We start from the raw sequence: 25,816 nt of genomic DNA, 5'->3' as shown, positions 1-25,816 counted from the left end.
TGATAAGAAGAATTATACAGCAGAATCCTCAGCTAAATACAATGATCTTTTTTTTTTTTTCATTGAAGTATATTTTTGTTGTTGAGTCCCTATGTCTGAATAGTTGATTCATAATGTTGTGTTACCATCAGGTACAGAACAGATTGATTCAGTTATATGTATATAAATCCCTGTGCTATAGAGTAAATCCTTGTTGGTTGTCTATTTTACATAAAATTGTATATGTGTATATGGTAATCCCAAACTCCTAACTTATCCCTATGTCCGTCCCTTTCCCCTTCGGTAACCATAAGTTTGTCTTCTGTATCTATGGGTCTATTTCTATTTTGTAAATAACTTCATTTGTATCATTTTCTATTTAGATTACACTTGTAAGTGATAGCATATGCTATTTGTCATTCCTCTATCTAGCTTACTTAGTATGTTCCTCTATGTTTGTGTATATTGCTGCAAATGGCATTATTCCATTCTTTTTATGGCTGAATAGTATTCTATTGTATATATGTAACACATCTTGTTTATCCATTCATCTGTAATTGGACATTTAGGTTGTTTCCATGTCTTGGCTATTGTAAACAGTGCTGCTTTAACATCGGGGTGCATGGATCTTTATGAATTCAGAGTATTCTCTAAATATGTGCCCAGGAGTAGCTTTGCAGGATCATATGGCAATGTTATTTTTAGTTTTTTAAGGAGCCTCCATGCTGTTTGCTATGCTACACTAATTTATATTCCCACTAACAATGTAAGAGTGTTCCCTTTTCTCCACACCCTCTCTATTTGTCATTTGATGATGGCTATTCTGACTCGTGTGAGATGATACATCATTGTAATTTTGACTTGCATTTCTCTATTAATTAATGATACTAAGCCTTTTTTCATTTGTCTATTGGCCATCTGTGTGTCTCCTTTGGAGAAATGTCCCTTAAGTCTTCTGCCCATTTTTTGACTGGGTTGTTTGCTATTTTCATTATTGAGTTGTATGAGCTATTTGTATATTTTGGAAATTAAGTCCTTGTTGATTGTATCATTTGCAAATATTTCTTCCAGCCTGTAGGTTGTCTTTTGTTTTGTTAATGGGTTTCCTTTACTGTACAAAAGCTTATAAGTTTGATTAGGTTCCATTTGTTTATAGTTTCTAAATTTTTGGTGTGGTTCATTATGTAGAAAATTAAATGCTGTGTGTCCTATTATGTAGAAAAAAATCATACAAATAATTTTAGTGAAATAAAACTTTATTATATATTCTAAGTAAAAGTTGTTTAATTTTTCTGAGGACTGGCAAAACTTAATGCCAGTAATGTCTGGCATGATTTTTCAGGCTGACTCTTATGACCAGAGTTCAAAATACATGTAGTCCTAGGATGAAAATGAAACACAAATATGATTAAGCTGGTTTAATAGCAGTAACAGGCAACTTCTAAGGGATTAAGTATGATTATTTGACTACCCTTAATACACCAAAATAATAAATTTGAATATAATATGAATTTGTTTCCCTTAGAGAACAGCAACTAATTTCACCTTACTTTATTTTCTTCTGTATTTTTTCATTCATGTATACTCAATACAGAAAAATATAGAAATACCAAAGATAAAAATTTATAATTTCAATTCTCCAAGATCTACCATTAATATTTTGGTTTAAATTCCTTCCAGGAACATAATTAGTGTTATAATATGCTTATATCCTACTTTTTTCATTAAATAATATACACTGAATATGCATGTCATTGAGCATTTGAGTTATTAACATTCTACTTCATAGATAGTTTATAATGTAATTAATAAATCTCATACCTTACATTTTAGATTTTAACATTTTTTTATTTATTAGAGTGAGTTTTGCAACATAGAGTATACATTTCTGTTTACAAGTGTACACAGAATTGTCTGTTTTTTAGTCACTAAGTTGTGTCCAGCTATTTTGTGACCCATGGATTATAGCCTGCTAGGCTTCTCTGTCCATGGAATTTCTGCAAGAATAATGGAGTGGGTTGCTATTTTCTTCTCCAGGGGATATTCCTAACCCAGAGATTGAAACTCATGCAGCTTCTGCACTGTAGGTGGATTCTTTACCATTCATTGTACCACCAGGGGAGCTCTATGTAATTGTCTGCATCTCTTAATTTTTTGGAAGAAAGCAATATGAAAAAGAAAGCAATATTAAAAAATATCAACATTATAATTTTTAATGGATATTTTCAGTTTGTCCCCCAAAAGTTGTATGTATAGCTCTTGAGTTTCTTATTCTTGTAACCTGATTCGGAGAATAAATTAAAAGAGATATTTCATTGTTGTTTATTCCTTTACTTCATGTTTTTGAAAATGTTTTCATATAATTACTTGTTATCTATGTTCCCTTATTAATTGCTGTATTAATTAGTTTTTAATATTCTATATCCATTTCATTTGAGATTTGATTTTTTTCTCACTCAAGTAAAATTTTTATTAATATAATGATATTATTTCTTGGTCATATATGAATCATATATTTTAGCTACTTTATTATTTGCTGTTTAAATTTTAATAGTTTAATATTATGATTTGTCTTGAGGTACAGAAGTTTAAGATCTGGAGTGGAAATGGCAACCTACTCCAGTATTCTTACCTGGAAAATTCCATGGACAAGGAGCCTGGTGGGGTACAGTCTATGGGGTTACAAAGAGCTGGACATGACTGAGCAATTGAGCACACATGCACAGAAGTTAAGATATTCTAATTTAGCAGTCTTTTACTCTGTGACTTAACTGCTTTGAAAGTTCTTTTCTATCTAGAAATCACATTTATCTTTGATCAGTAATTCAATACTTCTTTCCTTATGCTTCCTTGGGTTTGCTCTGTTCTTTTACTAACCTTTTATATAGATACTAGGTTCATTAATTTTTCACTTTTTTCTCTTCTTCAAAAGTATTTATAGCTATATTATTCTTTTTAACATTTTTAGTTGCATTCTAAAAATTTTTAAATGTAATATTATTCAATTTAATGTATTTTAAAATTTTTATTGTGTTACTTTTTATCCCTGACTTATTTACATGTTTTCCCGTACAAAATATTTTAAAATGTGTATCTTCATCAACATCTAATTTACTGTTACTTGCTTAGACACTAAGGTCCAAATTATACCCATTCTCTGAAACATGTTGAGACTTCCTTCTTGACCTACTATGAGAAAAATTTTTATAAAAAATTGTTTGTTGAAAATATATTATCTACTTGCTTGATACAGAGTTCTACATACATTCTTTAAATCAAGCTTCTTAATTTTTTTGTTCAAATTTAAGTAACTTTACTAAGGTTCTGTCTTCTACAATGAGTAAAAATTAAAAGCTGTGTGAATTTTCCACTATGATGATGAGTTTCTCACTAACTATATAACATGTTTCTCTATATTTTGAGGTTTATATTAGGTACACAGAACCCTAGAATTGTTATATCTTCTGAGTAAAACTTTTATCATTATGTAGTTACCCTCTGTCTGCCCCTAATAGTGTTTTTTGTCCTAACATCTATTTTTTTTTCCCTGATAGTGACCTTGCTCTATTAGCTTACTTATGGTTAGCATTTTTCTGTTAATTTATCCCATGTTTTCTTTCTCTCAATTTTTTTGTCTTTATTTTAGATCTGTCTCCTATATAGAGCCTCTGAATATTTTAAAACTCAAATCGAACCATATCTATTCTTCTACTTGCAATATTTGGCCATTTACATTTATTGTAGGTATTATAAGATATTATGTGGTGGTGGTGGTTTAGTTGCTAAGTTGTGTCCAACTCTTGTGACCCCATGGACTGTATGTAGCCTGCCAGACTCCCCTGTCTGTGGGATTCTCCAGGCAAGAATACTGGAGTGCATTGCCATTTCCTTCTCCAGGGGATCTTCCCAACCCAAGAATTGAACCTAGTTCTCCCGCCATTGCAGGCAGATTCTTTACCAACTGAGCTACAAGAGAAGCCCAAGAAATTGTATAGAATATATTTAATTGACATATTGATATACCTGAATAGGTAGCTCTTTTCTACCATTTTAATTTCCTATTTCTATTTGTCCTACTTTGTCTATGCTTTTTTCTTCTTGCTCTTTCCCCTAAATAGATTCTTTCACTCATTTGTTTACTTGCTTGTATTTTATTTCTATTTCTCCTCTCTACTAGTTTGCAGTTTATAAAGTCCTTTCATTTTTTCAGTGGTTGTCTATGAAATTAACATGCATACTTAACTCACTTCCTGAACAACACAAAGACCTTATGACATTGTAATTCTAGTAATTTTCTCACAGCTTATTTACTTTTGTTGCCTATTATTTTAGTGTTGCTTTTTTTGATCTCACAAATTAGACATTTGCTACTATTGTTTTTTATGAGACACAATTGACATAAAATACTGTATTAGTTTCAGATATACAACATAATGATTTGATATTTGTATACACTGCAAAATGATCACTGCAGTAAGTTCAGTTACGATCCACCACCGTATAAAGTTGCAACATTTTTTCTTGTAAACAGAACTTTTAAAATGTATTATATTAGCATTTTTCAAATATGCAATACAATATTATTAGAGTCATCATGCTATATATCATATCCACTTATTTATTTTATAAGTAGAAAGTTTTTACATCTTGATTCTTTCCCCCTATTTTGCCTGTTCTCCAATCTCTTCTATTAGTTTAATGTGGTTCAGTTTTGTTTGTTTTGTCTTAAATTCCACATACAAGTGAAATCATGTGATATTTGTCTTTTTTGTTCTGACTTATTTCAGTGTTTTTTATGGCTAAATAGTAGTCTATCATAAGTGTACCACATCTTCTTTGTCCATTCATCTATTGATGGATTAATACATTTTACATTATATTTACATTTTATTTTCCATAACTTGGCTACTTTAAATAATGCTGCAATGAATATGAGGGTGCAAATATCTTTTCAAGGTAAAGTTTTTATTTTGTTAGGGTAAATACCCAAAAGTAGAATTTCTGAATCCTATGGAAGTTATATTTTTAGTTTTTTGAGGTACCTGCATACTGTTTTCCATAGTAGTTGTACCACTTTACATTCTCACCAATAGTGTACACAGATTCCTTCTTATCCAAGTGCTTGCCAACACTTGTTATTTCTTGTCTTTTAGATAAGAGTGATTCAAACAGATGTGAGGTGACATCTCATTAAAGTTTTAATTTACATTTCCCTGATGATTAGTGATGTTGAGCATCTTTTCATGTGTCTCTTGGCTATGTGCATGTCTTCTTTGGGAAAATGTCTATTCAGATTCTCTGCCCATTTAAAACTTATATTGTTAGTGTATTCTTTACTACTGAGTTGTGAGTTCTAATTATATTTTGGATATTAACTTTTATTGGATATAAATTTTCAGACATCTTCTCTCAGTCAGTAAGTTGCCTTTTCATTTTGATGATGCTGTCCTTGCTGTTCAGAAGCTTTTTAGTCTGATGTAGTTTCATGTGTTGTTTTTTTTAATTTATTTTTAATTGGATGATAAGTGCTTTACAGTGTTGTGCTGGTGTCTGCTGTACAAAAACATGAATCATCTATCTGATCAGATCAGTCACTCAGTCGTGTCCAACTCTTTGTGACCCCATGAATCGCAGCACGCCAGGCCTCCCTGTCCATCACCAACTCCCGGAGTTCACTCAGACTCACGTCCATCGAGTCAGTGATGCCATCCAGCCTTCTCATCCTCCGTCGTCCCCTTCTCCTCCTGCCCCCAATCCCTCCCAGCATCAGAGTCTTTTCCAATGAGTCAATTCTTCGCATGAGGTGGCCAAAGTACTGGAGTTTCAGCTTTAGCATCATTCCTTCCAAAGAAATCCCAGGGCTGATCTCCTTCAGAATGGACTGGTTGGATCTCCTTGCAGTCACTCTCAAGAGTCTTCTCCAATACCACAGTTCAAAAGCATCAATTCTTCGGCACTCAGCCTTCTTCACAGTCCAACTCTCACATCCATACATGACCACAGGAAAAACCATAGCCTTAACTAAACGAATCTTTGTTGGCAAAGTAATGTCTCTGCTTTTGAATATGCTCTCTAGATTGGTCATAACTTTCCTTCCAAGGAGTAAGCGTCTTTTAATTTCATGGCTGCAGTCACCATCTGCAGTGATTTTGGAGCCCCCCAAAATAAAGTCTGACACGGTTTCCACTGTTTCCCCATCTATTTCCCATGAAGTGATGGGATCGGATGCCATGATCTTCATTGTCTGAATGTTGAGCTTTAAGCCAACTTTTTCACTCTCCACTTTCACTTTCATCAAGAGGCTTTTGAGTTCCTCTTCACTTTCTGCCATAAGGGTGATGTCATCTGTATATCTGAGGTTATTGATATTTCTCCCGGCAATCAATCCCCTGCCTTTTGAGCTTCCCTCAAATTTATACTATATATATATATATATTAACAGTACTTGTTTTTCTCTTTCTGACTTACTTCACTCCATTGGACAGGCTTTAGGTTCATCTACTTCACTTCAACTGACTCAAATTCATTTTTTTTTGTGGCTGAGTAATATTCCATTATATATGTGTGTGTGTGTGTGTGTGTGTGTGTGTACAACTTCTTTATCCATGCATCTATCAATGGACATCAGGTTGCTTCTTTGTCATAGCTATTGTAAATAGTGGTGCTATGAACATTGGGGTACATATGTCTTTTTGAATTATGGTTTTCTCAGGCTATATACCCAGTAGTGGGACTGCTGGGTCAATACTACTTATTATTAGAGAAATGCAAGTCAAAACTACCATGAGGTATCATCTCACACCAGTCAAAATGGCCATCATAAAAAAATCTACAAATAATAAATGCTGGAGAGGATGTGGAGAAAAGGGAAAACTCTTGCACTGTTGGTAGAAATGTGAATTGATAAAGCCACTATGCAAAACAGTATGGAGATTCCTTAAAAAACAAGAAATAAAGCCACATGTTTATTTTGTTTTTGTTGCCTTTGCCTTGGGAGTCAGATCCAAAAATTCCTGATTTAGAACAATATCAAGGAGTTCATCACCTGTATTTTCTTGTAGGATTTTTATGGTCTCTGGTCTTATATTTAATTCTTTAAAACATTTTAAGTTGATTTTGGTGAATGGTATAAGATAGTAATCTAATTTTATTTTTTTGCATGTTCAGTTTTATTAACATTTATTGAAGAGCCAATACTTTCCCCACTGTATATTCTTGGCTACTTTGTCATAAATCAATCGTATATGCATCTATTATTTCTGAGGTTACTATGCTTTTTCATTACCTATGTATCTTTTTTTATACAAATATCATACTAGTTTGATTACTATGACTTTTTAATATCATTTGAAATCAGGGACCATGATGCCCACAGTGTTATACTTCATTCTCAAGATTTCTTTGACTTTCAGTATCTTTTGTGGTTCCATATATATTTTAGGATTATTTGTTCTATTTATTTTAGGAAATATTGACCAGTGAAAGCAAAAGAGGAGACTGAAAAATTTGGCTTAAAACTCAACATTCAGAAAACTAAGATCATGGCATCTGGTCCCTTCACTTCATGGCAAATAGATGGGGAAACAATGTAAACAGTGACAGACTATTTTTGGGGGGCTCCAAAATCACTGCAGATGGTGACTGCAGCCATGAAATTAAAAGACATTTGCTCCTTGGAAGAAAAGCTATGACCAACCTAGACAGCATATTAAAAAGCAGAGATATTACTTTGCCAACAGAAGTCCATATAGTGAAAGCTATGGGTTTTCCAGTAGTCATGTATGGATGTGAGAGTTGGACTAAAGAAAGCTGAGCACCAAAGAATTGATACTTTCAAACTGTGGTGTTGGAGAAGACTCTTGAGAGTCCCTTGGACTGCAAGGAGATCAAACCAGTCCATCCTAAGGGAGATCATTCCTGGGTGTTCATTGGAAGGACTGATGTTGAGGCTGAAACTCCAATACTTTGGCCACCTGATGCAGAGAGCTGACTCATTTGAAGAGACCCTGATGCTGGGAAAGATTGAAGGCAGGAGGAGAAGGGGTTGACAGAGGATGAGATGGTTGGATGGCATCACCGACTTGATGCACATTAATTTAAGCAAACTCCAGGAGCTGGTGATGTTCAGGAAAGCCTGCCTGGTGTTATGCAGTCCATGGGGTTGCAAAGAGTTGGACACGACTGAGTGACTGAACTGAACTAATTCTTCCAACCCATGAACATGTAATATCTTTCCATTTATTTTTCTTCTTCAGTTGTTCATCAGTGTCTTATAGTTTTCAGTGTACAGGTCTTTCACTTTTTGGTAAATTTATTCCTAGTTATTTTATTCTTTTTGATTTCTTTGTAAATGAGATTTTTTTCTTAAGTTCTCTTTCTGATAGTTAATTTCTAGTGTGTAAAAACACAACAGGTTTTTGTATATTGATTTTGTACCTGCAACATTACTGAATTTATTAGTTCTAATGTTTTTTTTTGCAGAGTATAAAAATATACTGTGTTCAGTCAGTCTTCTGAGTTTAGTGACCATTTCTATGGACCATTATTTTGAGCTCTTCATTAGGTAATTTATTTATCTCCATTTCATTAAATTTTGTTTTCTGATGTTTTATCTTCTTCTTTCATTTGGAGTGTATTTCTCTGTTTCTTCATTTTGCTTGACTCTGTGTTATGTTAGGCAAAGAAGCTACCTTTCCCAGTCCTGAAGGAATGGTCTTGTATAGGAGATGAACCTTATCATTTAAAAAGTTGGCTTAAAGCTCAACATTCAGAAAACGAAGATCATGGCATCCGGTCCCATCACTTCATGGGAAATAGATGGGGAAACAGTGGAAACAGTGTCAGACTTTATTTTTCTGGGCTCCAAAATCACTGCAGATGGTGACTGCAGCCATGAAATTAAAAGACGCTTACTCCTTGGAAGGAAAGTTATGACCAATCTAGAGAGCATATTCAAAAGCAGAGACATTACTTTGCCAACAAAGGTTCATCTAGTCAAGGCTATGGTTTTTCCTGTGGTCATGTATGGATGTGAGAGTTGGACTGTGAAGAAGGCTGAGCACTGAAGAATTGATGCTTTTGAACTGTGGTGTTGGAGAAGACTCTTGAGAGTCCCTTGGACTGCCAGGAGATCCAACCAGTCCATTCTGAAGGAGATCAGCCCTGGGATTTCTTTGGAAGGAATGATGCTAAAGCTGAAACTCCAGTACTTTGGCCACCTCATGTGAAGAGTTGACTCATTGGAAAAGACGCTGATGCTGGGAGGGATTGGGGGCAGGAGGAGAAGGGGACGACAGAGGATGAGATGGCTGGATGGCATCACTGACTCGATGGACATGAGTCTGAGTGAACTCCGGGAGTTGGTGATGGACAGGGAGGCCTGGCGTGCTGCGATTCATGGGGTCGCAAAGAGTCGGACGCAACTGAGTGACTGATTTGATCCGATCTGATCTGCTCTTAGTTATCTCTCAAACTTTTGTGATTCTCTAAGCACTCAAATTTGTTGTTCATAGGTCCCAGTGGTTGAAATCAAGACTTTTCAGTGTTCAAAGGAGGAATCTGTCAAGACCTAGTTACAGGCTCACTAGATGGCATATCCTCAAGCAGCAGTTTTTAAAAGTATGTAAATATATTCAGTTCTTTGGGAGTATAGTCATAAACCCTGCTGGACTCCAAACCAAGTAATTTGGATGTATCCCTTGGTGACATTTGAAGATACTGGGACTCTAGATGAATGTATAGCCTTCTTCCTAGTAAGTAACTTGAGCTGAAGCAATACTGAAGGAGAGTACAAAAATAGAACCCCCCAGCCTATGTTCCCTGAGAACAACTTCATAGCCTCTAGATAAATGGTAAACCTGAAACCTGCCCCTCAAGCTGAGGCTCCAGCCCAAGTAAAGAAGCCTTTTTCATAGGAAGACTAGGGCTATATTTTAGCCTCCTATCTATATCATAGTCTGGCACATGGTACCCTGCGAAGAACTATCTCTCAGATTGTTTCAGTCACTTAGAGCCCAGAAGCCCAAGCACTCCTGGCCACCAGAGTCAGGTGATCAAGGGATATCCCCCTGTGTTGACTGTATATATCTGTTGGCTTTAGCAGGACTGCAGGTGAGCTTGGAGCCAAGGCATGCCTGCTGGCTTTAACAAGGCTGCTGGCAGAGTATGACCACCAGCACAAGCATGGTAGCAAAACTGGCACCTACTAGTGCTGGCCCTTACAATGTAGAATGAGAAGATAAAAGCATAAAATGCTAGCAACTTTGTCTGGAAAGTCCCAACAGGCCCTCTTCCCTCTGCAACATGCTTTAAGATTAGCTAGTGAACCCCCTTCACTAGCTAATATCATTTAGATGTTTTTCAAACTGCAGCTTATGTGCTGTCTTGGGGTGAGTCTGCATGTAAGCCCTTTAAGAGAGGAATCTCTGTTCCCTGCAGCACTTTGAATGTCCTGAACCTTGGCCCTATTGGTTTCCAAGGCCAGATGTTTGGGGGCTCATTTCTCCAGTGCAGGTCCAAGACTTGGAGTGCCTGAAGTAGGGCACCAACCCTTTGCTTCTAGGGATAAGCTCTGTATTTGTGAGAGCCCTCCCAATTGTGTGTCTCCACACCAGATGTGCCTTTTTTGGTGAGAACACACCTCTGCTTTTCCACCCTATATTGATCTTTTTAATCCCTCATCATTGAAGAGCTGTTTAGCTAGTTTTCAGCCTGTTTTTAAGAAGGAAATACTCCATGTACATGTGTGTGTGCTCAGTTGCTTCAGTCATGTATGATTGCTTCATCTGCTGCATTGCAGGCAAATTCTTTACCTCTGAGCCACTGGGGAAGCCACAATTATTCCATAAGTAGGAGTTAATTTGATGTGTCCATGGGAGGAGGTGAATTCAGGTGTTTCTTACACTGCCGTCTTGAACCTCTGCTGCTATTTATTTGTAAAAACACATTTACATTCACAAATAGAGTTAGCATTTTATTTGCTCGTGAGTATTATTGAGCCTCAGATGATTATTCTCATATTATGTCCCTTCTTCCTGAATTATCTCCTTTAGAAATGATCTATGGGTGTAAAAAATGTGCTTTAAAAAAAAACTTATTTATTTTGCTCTTCTCCTTGAGATATTCTTGAAGAAAATTGAAATTGAGAGTTAAAATTGTTTTTTAAATCAGTACTTTGAAGATATTATTCTATTCTCTCTGGCTTCCACTCTTTCTATTAAGAAGGCAATTGTCAGTCTATTGTTTGTAGTAGATTTTTCTTTTCTTTCTGGTTACTTATTTTTCTTTACTGTTTTGCTATCTCACTGTGATTTATATAGGTGTTAATTTTTAATTATATTACTTAAGATATGTTGTCCTTTTTGCCTCACTGAATTCGTTTCTTCTGGAAATTTTTTTTAGCAGTTATTATTCCCTATCCTATCTTGAGACTCTTGACTTTCATATTTCCTTGTCTCTGTAGGTTATTATGAATAATTTCCTCAACTATATATCCCAGTTCACTAATTTTTTCCTCAGCTACATTTGATCTACTATCTAATCTGTTTATTTTTTCCTTTCTCCAAATTACTTAATGCTGTATGACACACCCCTGCATACTTCTGCCATTTCCTGTTATTTCATAATATTTGGAGAATGAAGATAGTTGCTATTTTCATTTTCTCCTAAGACCCAATGAAATCAAGAATGACAAATTCTTTTAAAATATTTCTACATATCTATGGTCTCCAAATGAGCAATGATTACCTTTTTCAATGAACTGTTTAAAAAAGTTCTTATTATAAAATTTTAAATTCTTGGTGTATGTATGTGGTCAGTCGCTCAGTTGTGTCTGACTCTTTGCAACCCCATGGACCGTAGACTATCAGACTCCTCAGTCCATGGGATTTCCCAGGCAAGAATATTGGGGTGGGTTGCCATTTCCTCCTCCAGAGGATCTTGCTGACCCAGGGACTGAACTCGAGTCTCCTGAGTCTCCTGCATTGGCAAATGGATTCTTACCACTGAAAAAATAACAATAAATTACACTGAATGAAACGTTATATTCTTATTTTCAGTGACTTATTCTTATTTTTCATTAGGGCAAAGGAATTCAACTCTAATGATCACATTTCCAGGGCATTCTAGCTTTTTTTCCTTTGCAGCGTGAACATTCAATCCATGATGTAATTTGCGGACATAGGACTAGACCAAAAGCACAGATTGCAATTGATCTAGGTGATTTGAGGAGAAATAATAGCAAAAGTATAGTGATAATCTCAGAAAATTAATGTGCAGTTAAAATAGAATGAAAATAGACTCACAATGAGGAAACTTGCTCCAAGCATCAATGCTTTTATTCTAACATCAAGATCAAGTGGAAACTGGATCCCAAATTTATTGGTATTGGTAAAAAGTTCCCTCATAAATCCAATCCACTGATTTGAAATCTTACCAATAATCATTTCTTCATCCAGAGACAATAACTAAAATAAAAAAAAATATTTTTAATCTTATATTAAAACCCCTGAAATAAAAACAACAGGCATTCCTACATCAATTTTAGTAATTACATATGACCCATATGACTTATAATATAATAATGATGTACCCTGAAATAAAAAGAATATTCAATAGGATCAGAAGATAGCCTCTAAAAACATGTATAGACAATATCTACCTAAAGGAAAATTTTCAAATTGATTGGATACAAGTGATTTTATGTATACATGTGTATACATACATATATTATGTTTTATATATAACGCATATTATATAAAATTATATTAATATGTATAATTTGCTTAAACTTGATTGGAGAATCCATTTAATTGCAAAATGAAAACCACTAGCTTTTCAGCTCTTCTACACACCTAACTCTTTCCTAAGAGATCCTAATTTTCTGAATCCCTCTGCAATTTCCTCATGCCCTTTTTTCCTTTACTCATTTGGACTCCCTAGAGTACAACGTCTCGTACCAACTAATGTTATTTCTCAACAAACATAGGCAAAACACTCTCTGACATACATCACAGCAGGATCATCTATGACCCACCTCCCAGAATATTGGAAATAAAAGCAAAAATAAACAAATGGGACCTAATTAAACTTAAAAGCTTCTGCACATCAAAGGAAACTATTAGCAAGGTGAAAAGGCAGCCTTCAGAATGGGAGAAAATAATAGCAAATGAAGCAACTGACAAACAACTCATCTCAAAAATATACAAGCAACTCCTACAGCTCAACTCAGAAAAATAAATGACCCAATCAAAAAATGGGCCAAAGAACTAAATAGACATTTCTCCAAAGAAGACAGACATACAGATGGCTAACAAACACATGAAAAGATGCTCAACATCACTCATTATCAGAGAAATGCAAATCAAAACCACTATGAGGTACCATTTCACACCAGTCTGAATGGCTGCAATCCAAAAGTCTACAAGCAATAAATGCTGGAGAGGGTGAGGAGAAAAGGGAACCCTCTTACACTGTTGGTGGGAATGCAAACTAGTACAGCCACTATGGAGAACAGTGTGGAGATTCCTTAAAAAACTGGAAATAGAACTGCCTTATGCTCCAGCAATCCCACTGCTGGGCATACACACTGAGGAAACCAGAAGGGAAAGACACACTTGTACCCCAATGTTCATCGCAGCACTGTTTATAATAGCCAGGACATGGAAGCAACCTAGATGTCCATCAGCAGATGAATGGATGAGAAAGCTATGGTACATATACACAATGGAGTATTACTCAGCCATTAAAAAGAATACATTTGAATCAGTTCTAATGAGGTGGATGAAACTGGAGCCTATTATACAGAGTGAAGTAAGCCAGAAAGAAAAACACCAATACAGTATACTAATGCATATATATGGAATTTAGAAAGATGGTAACAATAACCCTGTGTATGAGACAGCAAAAGAGACATTGATGTATAGAACAGTCTTATGGACTCTGTTGGAGAGGGAGAGGGTGGGAAGATTTGGGAGAATGGCATTGAAACATGTATAATATAATGTATGAAATGAGTTGCCAGTCCAGGTTTGATGCACGATACTGGATGCTTGGGGCTGGTGCACTGGGACGACCCAGAGGGCTGGTATGGGGAGGGAGGAGGGAGGAGGGTTCAGGATGGGGAACACATGTATATCTGTGGTGGATTCATTTTGATATTTGGCAAAACTAATACAATTTTGTAAAGTTTAAAATAAAATAAAATTTAAAATCACACACACACACACACACACAAAAAGAGATACTCATGTAAATATAAAACAATACATCTGTGATAAATTCCACTGCTTATTTTGTAATGAATGCCAGAAGGGAAAGGAAGTGTGATATGATGGAGTATAATAGGGAGATAATAGGCAGACTGAAAGAACTGGAGGGATGGTTTTAGAGAAAACCTCTTAGGCAAAGCATCATTTGAGCTGAGATTTGGAGGATTGGTAGGAACTAGTGACAGAGGAATAGGGAAAGTGAGAGCCTCCTAGAGAGAGTCAGCTATATGTTAAAAAGGCTCTGATTTAGGAAGGAACATGGCTGGAGCAAAATGAGTGAAGGAGATAGTGGTAGAAAATGAGTAAGAAAAGAGAGGCATGGAGGACTAGGTCTGCCTAGCCTTGTAAGCTAAGGAAATTGGGGAATAGAAATATGGAAGAGTTTTACATGATTATGTCAAACATCCAGTTTTTCCAGAACTCTGAACACATCTTTCCCTATTACCCTCAGCAAAATAGTTTATCGTTTCCATTGAGGAGAAAATAGGAGCAACTGGACAGGAACTTACTAAACTTGCAGACACCAGCCTAGAAAGTTATTCTATCTGTACCAACACTCCCTGCTTCCTTTCTAGTGTGATGAATGGGCCATTTCTATGCCTGTTCAAGACCAGTTCCCTACATTCCCTTCCATACCAAGTAAGAGAAAAAGTTCATCAAGTATTCAGTTTATGTTGTTTCTCCACATTTTTCCTTCATTTTGGCTTCTTTCCTTTAAAATCAAAGCGTACTAAGGAAACACCTTTCGTAAATATACCTCCCTGACCACTCTGTGCCCTGACCCAGTCAGGAACAGGTTTATGGTAATAGTGTTTATGGAGACAGGTCATATAGATGCAGAGTTAGTTTCTGTCTTATCTAAAGTTTTGGTATTTGTTTATAATAGACTTTTGCATTAATTTTGATGTTAAAATATATTCAAATATCATTTATCTTAATTACCAGGTTTTTTGATACCACTTGTAATTTTTCACCTGAGATAAACACCTTATTTGCCACACCCTAGTCCTGCTCTATAACCAGCTGCTCCTTTACATGTCTCCTCTTTTTCATAACCAAAAGAATTAAAAGATTTGCCCACATTTGTGCACAAGATGACTTTCTCACAGAATCATTACCTCCCTTTCTTGTTCCTTACTCTTGGAGGTTACCTACAAGTGCCAACTATAAAATGGCTTTGTTTCAAATTTAGAAGGAATAGGAAGTATATTAAATACCTTAGAGAAAATTCTTAAGACAGTAGAATAAAGTAGAATTTACTGTACCATAATGTGAGATAAAACACTGGTATTATTAAAAATTGAGGCAAGGTAGCTTTACCTCCCAGAGTTTTAAGCACAGAACACCCTGTTCCACTGGTTTTCAACTTGAAATAGAAAAATAAGAGTCCTGTATGCTCATTTTATTAAATTTTCAAATAAAGCATTATTATTATAATTAATTTTTAAGTATGCCTTCTTTAATCAGTGCATGCAAGTGCCAATCAGAATTAGCATCACTAAAGTGAATTGACATAATTCTAGAGGAGGAAAAAACTCAGGTAGTATTTTAACTAGGCTGTGTCCAAATTTCTGATTATACATTTCAGATATTAAAACAAGCAAAAATATCCTTGATAAAAGGCTGACAAGCAGTACTTTTTTCAAATAGAATATCTTATCATACCAAGACAATACTCTCTGTTGCTTAAGAATCTACAGATTTAAACAACCGTAGTGGGTTAGTTTTATTAACTATATTTAGTAGTTTACTTCCTAAATTATTATCTGAATGTTGGCCATTTTCTGAGAAGTAAATCAGTAAGCACATAAAACATTAACAAAATTGTATCATAGCAATTTCAGAATTTTATAAAAATTAGCTTTAATATATTATTTATAATTAATGCTGGATTATGTCATGATCTATTGAAATAAAGTTAATTTTCTCTTTCAATATTTTCAAAGCTTCTTGTTTGATAGTTAAACACTTAAAATATAGATTAAAAGATGCCTTATAAGCTTCACAAACTGTAGGGCTTAATTAAGCAAAGAAATTATGAATTAGAAATTCAATTTAAAAATTAGGCAAATAGGTATAGTAATAATTATAACATGTTTTAATTTTGTTTTAAGCACATTAATTAACTATCTGCATTAGAAAAGTATCAAATTATTAACTAATTTAAGCATAATATCCTAAAACATAATAAATTACTCACATTAAAATTTAGATCTTTGAGACAGCTAGAAACCACACATGGCCCTCTGATTTTCATTAAATTCTCCTTATTTTCATTTGTTATTTTAAACATTGGCAAAAATGGGTGATAGTATTGATAAACATATCCAATTATTTCTCCAGGAGGAGCCTCAACTTTTAGCTACAAAATATTAAAAAACATATAGTATTAATCAAATTAGATATATTTGATTTGTAAATAAGACTGTATTTACTTATATGCCACCTTTTACTTAAGTTTTTGTATATGTGAAGAGAACTCTTGAGTTTTAGGCATGCCCTATATTTGGGGACTGATGCAGAAGTGAAAGGGCTTTCTAGGTGGTGGTATGGTAAAGTACCCGACTGCCAATGCAGGAGATGCAAGAGATGCAGGTTCAATCCCTGGGTTAGGAAGATCCCCTGGAGGAGGGCACGGCAATCCACTCCAGTATTCTTGCCTGGAGAATCCCATGGACAGAGGAGCCTCATGAGCTAGGGTCCATAGGGTTGCAAGGAGTTGGACACGACTGAAGCATCTTAGCCCACATGCATGGAAGTGAAAAAGAGGAATTTGGATGTTAAAATCCCTCAATTGAGATCTGATGCTGCTGCTCACTAACTACATGAAATATGGACAGATCACTCACCTCTCTGAAATTAATTTTCCACTTGCAAAAGAGGGATGATAATAATAGTTGGTGCTTATGAGGATCACTTTTTAAATTTTTATGCCTATTAGATATGCCTTAAAAGTGCAAATCACACCAAAACTGTTTATTATCCAATATGCCAAGAACTTTTGTACTTTTATGACAATACATATGTGACTTCATTGAAGTTCTTTATGCTCATTGTGATTTAAAATTCAGTTCATTAAATCAACAGAAACTAGTTGAATAAATTATGGCATATCATCCATAAAATGGCTTATTATGCAAACATTTATGAGATTGAGGAAGTTCTATACATATTGATATAATCTTCAAGTTAAAAAAATTGTAGAAAAATATCTACTGTGTTACAAACACACCTCAAACAGACACACACACATATATGTGAGTATATATATAGAGAGGTATAGATATATAAGCATAAGTACATTTCATGCAAAGATGGGCTCTATAAAGGACAGAAATGGTATGGACCTAACAGAAGCAGAAGATGTTAAGAAGAGGTGACAAGAATACATAGAAGAACTGTACAAAAAAGAACTTCACAGCGAAGATAATCACGATGGTGTGATCACTCACCTAGAGCCAGACATCCTGGAATGTGGGCCTTAGAAAGCATAACTACAAAAAAAACTAATGGAGGTGATGGAATTCCAGTTGAGCTATTTCAAATCCTGAAAGATGATGCTTTGAAAGTGCTGCACTCAATATGCCAGCAAATTTGGAAAACTCAACAGTGGCCACAGGACTGGAAAAGGTCAGTTTTCATTCCAATCTCAAAGAAAGGCAATGCCAAAGAATGCTCAAAGATTCTTTCTACCACACAATTGTACTCATCTCACATGCTAGTAAAGAAATGCCCAAAATTCTCCAAGCCAGGCTTCAGCAATATGTGAACTGTGAACTTCCAGATGTTCAAGCTGGTTTTAGAAAAGGCAGAGGAACCAGAGATCAAATTGCCAACATCCACTGGATCATGGAAAAAGCAAGAGAGTTCCAGAAACACATCTATTTCTGCTTTATTGACTATGCCAAAGCCTTTGACCGTGTGGATCACAATAAACTGTGGAAAATTCAGAAAGAGATGGGAATACCAGACCACCTGACCTGCCTCTTGAGAAACCTATATGCAGATCAGGAAGCAACAGAACTGGACATGGAACAACAGACTGGTTCCAAATAGGAAAAGGAGTACATCAAGGCTGTATATTGTCACCCTGCTTATTTGACTTATATGCAGAATACATCATGAGAAACGCTGGGCTGGAAGAAGCACAAGCTGGAATCAAGGTTGCTGGGAGAAATAGCAATCACTTCAGATATGCAGATGACACCACCCTTATGGCAGAAAGTGAAGAGGAACTAAAAAGCCTCTTGATGAAAGTGAAAGGGGAGAGTGAAAAAGTTGGCTTAAAGCTCAACAATCAGACAGCTAAGATCATGGCATCTGGTCCCATTACTTCATGGGAAATAGATGGGGAAACAGTGGAAACAGAGTCAGACTTTATTTTTTTGGGCTCCAAAATCACTGCAGTTGGTGACTGAAGCCATGAAATTGAAAGATGCTTACTCCTTCAAAGGAAAGTTATGACCAACCTACATAGTATATTCAAAAGCAGAGACATTACTTTGCCAACAAAGGTCTGTCTAGTCAAGGCTATGGTTTTTCCAGTGGTCATGTATGAGGATGTGAGAGCTGGACTATGAAGAAAGCTGATCGCTGAAGAACTGATGCTTTTGAACTGTGGTGTTGGAGAAGACTCTTGAGAGTCCCTTGGACTGCAAAGAGATCCAACCAGTTCATCCTAAAGGAGACAGTCCTCGGTGTTCATTGGAAGGACTGATGCTGAAGCTGACACTGCAATACTTTGGCCACCTGATGCGAAGAGTTGACTCATTGGAAAAGACCATGATGTTGGGAGGGATTGGGGGCAGGAAGAGAAGGGGATGACAGAGGATGAGATGGCTTGATGGCATCACTGACTCGATGTACATGAGTTTGAGGGAACTCTGGCAGTTGGTGATGGACAGGCAGGCCTGGCGAGCTGTGATTCATGGGGTCGCAAAGAGTCAGACAGACTGAGCGACTGAAATGAACTGAATTGATGCATCTATTATACAAATATTCATAGAATAATTCTTTAACTCATAATAGCACTGCTTCTGAAGAAGAATAAAGCAGACATGGTAACAGAGTTTGATAGACATTATTTTTTCTGAATATACTTCTGCTAACTTTATTTCTTTCTTTCTCTCACCTTCTCTCTTTCTTCTTTCCTCTTTAACTTCCTCCTTTTTATATATACATATGTATTTATTATTCTTTCAAAAAATAACTGAAGACCTTAAGTGAAGATGGTGGTAGTGGTGATGTAGTGTATGAATCTTCTCAAAACCCTCATAGAAAGGACACAGTAAGTATGATTCCTAAACCAAACAAAACCTCCGTGAAATTCTTTATCAAAGTAGATGGAAAAATTATAGCCTCACATCTCAAAATACAAGTAGATATAGTATAATATATATCTACGGGAGAAGGCAATGGCACCCGACTCCAGTACTGTTGCCCGGAAAATCCTATGAATGGAGGAGCCTGGTAGGCTGCAGTCCATGGGGTCGCTAAGAGTCGGACATGACTGAATGACTTCACTTTCACTTTCATGCATTGTAGAAGGAAATGGCAACCCACTCCAGTGTTCTTGCCTGGAGAATCCCATGGGCGGAGAAGCCTGGTAGACTGCGGTCCATGGGGTCGCACAGAGTCGGACATGACTGAAGCGACTTAGCAGCAGCATAGTAAAACAAGTGACAGCAGCAAGATAACTTCTGAGATCCAAAGAGTCCAGATACCACTAACCAGTATTCATCACAAAGGGAAACAGATCCCCCTCAGAAGATAAGTAGCCTGCAATTAAAATAAATAAAAAAAAAAAAAAAGAAAGAAAATAGTATAAACAGAGGGAGAAGCACTTTACAAACATATCTGGATAACTGTTGTCATGGGAGGTGTTTCATTTGGCAAGAATCAATAAGAAAAAAAAAAAAAACTCAAAGGACCAGTCTGAGAAACATAACTGAAAACGGGATGCGAGAGCACAGCCCCTACTACCTCCACTGGCAGTACAAGAAGACGAAGGGAGGACTCACTGGGGTGATGTCCAGGCATAAGAACTTTTTACAATGTCATCCATCCAAGATTCCCTTTCGTAACAGAGAGTAGAATAAAAACTACATGAGACAGGAAGATCTAGGTTAAAGAAAGAGAAGTTCAGGTAAAGGTGGAAGCAGTGTAAAGAGAAGGTAAATCTCAAAAAGAACCAAGAAACCATATTCCTAACATTACACAATCAAACAGAAGGGAAATTCCTAGAATTCTACCCTCCTATTAGAATCTCTTTAAATGATTCTGAAGATAAATCTGGACATGACTCAACATCTGGAAAAAGGGAATGGCACTGGTTGAGAGTTCCTTGATTTTTTTGTGGCTTCTTATTTGAGGTCTGGCCCCAGTAAGTGCTGTACGAGGTTGTGAATACTTTTTAATAAAAGTTCCTATTTTAAGAAGGTAAGAGAAACTGTGGAAGAAATAATAAAAGATTAGAGGAAAAGAATCAAACAGGAAATGGACCAAAATAGAGAAAACAAAACCAAAAGTAAAGTTCCTTAAGTTAAACATGAAAAAAGAAAGAAAACACAAATTACTGCTGTTTGAAATGAAAAGGGAGCTATTAATACATAATCTGTAAACTTGAAAGTAAAGAACATATTAACAACTTTATGCCAATTAAAATTCAACAGCTTATATAGACAAATTCTTTGAAAGAAACAAATTACAAAAATGGACTTAAGAAGAAAAAGAAAACCTGATTATCTCTCTATATATTAAACAAGTTTTGAATATAAGTCTAAAATCCTTCACACACCCACTATTATAGACTGAGATAGCTTTACTAAAGACACCACCCTTATGGCAGAAAGTGGAGAAGAACTAAAGAGCCTCTTGATGAAGTTGAAAGAGAAGAGTGAAAAAGTTGGCTTAAAGCTCAACATTCAGAAAACTAAGATCATGGCATCCAGTCCCATCACTTCATGGCAAATAGATGGGGAAACAGTGGAAGCAGTGGCTGACTTTATTTTTCTGGGCTCCAAAATCACTGCAGATGGTGACTGCAGCCATGAAATTAAAAGACATTTATTCTTTGGAAGGAAAGTTATGACCAACCTAAACAGCATATTAAAAAACAGAGACATTACTTTGCCAACAAAGGTCCGTCTAGTCAAGGCTATGATTTTTCCAGTGGTCATGTATGGATGTGAGAGTTGGACTGTGAAGAAAGCTGAGCACTGAAGAATTGATGCTTTTGAACTGTGGTATTGGAGAAGACTCTTGAGAGTCCCTTGGACTGCAAGGAGATCCAACCAGTCCATCCTAAAGGAGATCAGTCCTATGTGTAAAGGAGATCATTGGAAGGACTGATGCTGAAGCTGAAACTCCAACACTTTGGCTACCTGATGCGAAGAGCTGACCCATTGGAAAAGACCCTGATGCTGGGAAAGATTGAGGGCAGGAGGAGAAGGGGACAACAGAGGATGAGATGGTTGGATGGCATCACTGACTCGATGGACGTGAGTCTCAGTGAACTCTGGGAGTTGGTGATGGACAGGGGGGCCTGGTGTGCTGCGGTTCATGGGGTTGCAAAGAGTCGGACATGACTGAGCAACTGAACTGAACTGAAAGAATATAATAAAATATTTAAATAAGATAATAATACAAATCCTACACAAGCTTTTTCAGAAAAGAATAAGGAATAGTTCCAACTTTCTTTATGAAACCCACATTATCCTGATTCAGAAGCCACACAAAAACTTAAAGGAATAATACAGACATATATATCATATACATAAACACAAACTATTAGCAAAGTGAATCCAGAAATATATAAAAAGAATAACAAATGTGTACAAGTGGAATTTACCTCAAGAATGTCAAATTGATTTAACATTTAAAAAGATCATTTGATGCAATTTACATAGTCACAGATTAAAACAGAAAAGTCATATAATCAAATGAGTAGATATGGAAAAATATTTGACAAAATACAAAATTTATTTATGATATAAACTCATAAAACTAGGAATAAATGGGAGCTTCTTCAACCTAAGAAAGTAATGAAACAAAGTTTTTTATATGTAAAAAAACTACAGAAGAATGTCATTCTTAATGATAAAGATAAGATCTTAAAAATCAGTACAAAAGGCAAGACTATTCATTCTTACATATGTTCAATATTAGTATTCTTATCTAGAAAGTTGACAATAATTAAATGTGACATTTATACATATACACATATAAGTAAAAAGCATACAGATAAGAAAAGCAGAAGTAAAACTTTATTTTCTTATTATCTAGTTGGAGAAAACATTAAGGAATATATAAATTCCTGATAGAATTCATAAGTGATTTTTGGCTGTCAAAGGGTAAGGGATCAATAATCAAGGCTCAATTGTTTTTCTATATGTGAGCAACACAGATGAAATATTTAATTTGAATATATTCTTAATTGTATCTTCCTTGTAGCTCAAACCTCCCTGGTGGTTCAGCGGTTAAAGCGTCTGCCTGGAATGTGGGCAACCCAGGTTCGATCCCTGGGTCGGGAAGATCCCCTGGAGAAGGAAATGGCAACCCACTCCAGTACTCTTGCCTGGAGAATCCCATGGATGGAGGAGCCTGGTAGGCTACAGTCCATGGGGTCGCAAAGAGTCGGACACGACTGAGTGACTTCACTTCACTTCCTTGTAGCTCAGCTGGTAAAGAATCTGCCTGCAGTGTGGGATACCTGGGTTCGATCCCTGGGTTGGGAAGATCTCCTGGAGAAGGGAAAGGCTACCCACTCCAGTATTCTGTCCTGGAGAATTCCATTGGCTTTATTGTCCATGGGCTTGCAAAGAGTCGGACACGACTGAGTGACTTTCACTTTCACTTAATTGTATCTAAAAACATGAAATACTTTCATTTAGTCCTAATAGGATATTTATAAGACTATGCACTGAAAATAACTACCAGGAGTTATTAAAGAAGATCTAAATCTAAGGAGAAATACACCATAGTCATGAAGCAAAGATATTGTATTAGTAAAAAAATCACTTACTGAACTTCCCTGTTGGCATAGTGGATAAGAATCTGCCTGCCAGCACTGTTTATAATAGCCAGGACATGTAAGCAACCTAGATGCCCATCAGCAGATCAATGGATAAGAAAGCTGTGGTACATATACACAATGGAGTATTAGCCATTAAAAAGAATTCATTTGAATCAGTTCTAATGAGGTGGATGAAACTGGAGCCTATTATACAGAGTGAAGTAAGCCAGAAAGAAAAACACCAATACAGTATACTAACACATATATATGGAATTTAGAAAGATGGTAACAATAACCCTGTGTACGAGACAACAAAAGAGGCACTGATGTATAGATCAGTCTTATGGACTCTGTGGGAGAGGGAGAGGGTGGGGAGATTTGGGAGAATGGCATTGAAACATGTATACTATCATGTATGAAACGAGTCACCAGTCCAGGTTTGATGCACGATACTGGATGCTTGGGGCTGATGCACTGGGACGACCCAGAGGGAAGGTATGGGGAGGGAGGAGGGAAGAGGGTTCAGGATGGGCAACACAGGTATACCGGTGGCGGATTCATTTTGATATTTGGCAAAACTAATATAATATTGTAAAGTTTAAAAATTAAAAAAAAAAAAAAAGAATCTGCCTGCCAATGTAGGGGAGACTGGTTCAGTCTCTTGTCCAGGAAGATTCCACATGCTGTGGAGCAACTAAGCCCATGTGCCACAACTACAGAGCCTGCATGCTGCAACTACTGAAACCCATGAGTCTAGAGCCTGTGCGATGCAGCAAGAGAAGCCACTGCAACGAGATGCCCATGCACCACAACTAAAGAGTAGCCCTTGCTCTACACAACTAGAGAAAGCCTACACACAGCAACTAAGATCCAGCACAAACAAAAATTAAAATAAATAAATAAAAGAAGTCATGCTCAGTGGCTCAGTTTTGTCCAACTCTTTGTGACCGCATGGACTGTACCCCTCCAGGCTCTTCTGTCCATGGAATGTTCCAGGCAAGAATACTGGAGTGGGTTGCACTGACCCAGGGATTGAACCCGTGCCTCCTGTACCTCCTTCATTCTTTACCATTGAGCTCACCTGGGGAGCTAAATAAACCACTATTTCCCAAAATTAACAAATAGATTCAATGCCCTCCAAATCACTATCTTGGCATGAAGTTTCAAGTAATATAAAATATTCTTTTGAAACTTATATGAAAATGCAAAGTACTTATAAAGAATCAAACAATTAAAAAAAAAACAAAATTAGAATGCTCATACTGGCTAGTATTAAGACTTTAAAGCTAGGTACTCAGTACAATGTAGTATTGGCATAAGGGTACATATCTATATATACCTATATGTATAAATGAAAGTGAAGTCGCTCAGTCTTGTCTGACTCTTTGCAAACCCATGGACTGTAGCCTACCAGGCTTCTCTGTCCATGGGATTTTCCAGGCAAGAGTACTGGAGTGGGTTGCCATTTCCTTCTCCAGGGGATCTTCCCAACCCAGGGATTGAACCTGGGTCTTCCGTGTTGTAGACAGATGCTTTACCATCTGAGCCACCAGTAAACCCTGGGAGATAGTGAACGACAAGGAAGCCTGGCATGCTGCAGTCCATGGGGTCACAAAGAAATGAACACAACTTAGTAACTAAACAACAACAACAACAACAAATCAGTGGAACAGTGGAAGAGAGCAGATTCCAGAAATAGGTACACGGATATATCGACAATTTATTTTCAAAGATATAAAAGACAATTCTATGGTAAGGGTAGTCTTTTTTCAAAACATGGTGTTCAAACAACTGGACATTAAAAAAAAAAATCTCAGCTCTTCCTTCACAGGTACAAAAAATTAACTTCAAATGGAACTAGACCTAAATATATAATTTCTGGAAGAAATATAAGGAAGTCTTTGCTATTTTGTGATAGGCAAATTTTTTTTAGGTAAGTTCTTAAAAGCATGGACCATAAGAGTATACATGATAAATTGGATTTTATGAAAATTGAAACCCTCCTTTTTTCCAAGGGTGAAAAAATGAAAAGCCAAGCCATAATCCTGGGCACAATATTGGCAATACACATATCTGAGAAAAGGCTTGTATTCAGACTATCTAAAGAATGCTTATAACTCAGTAAGATGAATTGGCTTGTTTTAGGAAGGGCAAAGGATTTAAACACTATATAAAGATATTCAGTAGCTAATAAATACACACAGGGAAATGCAATATTGAGAATAGTTTAGAGGTTCCTTAGCAAACTAAAAACAACTACCCTATGACCTTGCAGTTCCACTCCTGGGCATACATCTGGAGATAAACATTATTCAAAAGGATACATACACCCCAGTGTTCATTGTAGCACTCTTTACAATACCAAGACATGGAAGCAACCTAAATGCCCATAGACAGAGGAATGGATAAAGAAGATGTGGTACATATATACAATGGAATATTTCTCAGGCATTAAAAAGAATGGAATAATGCCATTTGCAGCAACATGGATGGTCGTAAAGAGTGTCATATTGAGTGAAGTCGGACAGAGAAAGAGAAAAATCTTATGACACTCCTT

At 36.2% G+C, this 25,816-nt stretch overlaps 1 protein-coding gene across 1 annotated transcript in view; it reads right to left on the bottom strand.

Annotated features, from left to right (window-relative positions):
• Window positions 1-1,262: 1,262 nt before the first annotated feature.
• LOC129644985 (phospholipid scramblase 1-like) overlaps window positions 1,263-25,816 on the bottom strand; it is a 39,227-nt gene continuing 14,673 nt past the window's right edge. Inside the window, exons 4-7 of the mRNA XM_055570360.1 lie at window positions 16,447-16,608; window positions 12,282-12,443; window positions 11,980-11,981; window positions 1,263-1,359 (exon numbers count right to left, since the gene is read on the bottom strand). Of these exons, the coding sequence (XP_055426335.1) occupies window positions 1,263-1,359; window positions 11,980-11,981; window positions 12,282-12,443; window positions 16,447-16,608 (423 nt within the window). The remainder of the gene's footprint in view (window positions 1,360-11,979; window positions 11,982-12,281; window positions 12,444-16,446; window positions 16,609-25,816) is intronic.

Source organism: Bubalus kerabau, chromosome 2, assembly GCF_029407905.1.
Source record: "Bubalus kerabau isolate K-KA32 ecotype Philippines breed swamp buffalo chromosome 2, PCC_UOA_SB_1v2, whole genome shotgun sequence".
In the NCBI taxonomy this organism is placed as follows: Eukaryota; Metazoa; Chordata; class Mammalia; order Artiodactyla; family Bovidae; genus Bubalus; species Bubalus kerabau.
This window is presented reverse-complemented; position numbering and strand designations above follow the sequence as displayed.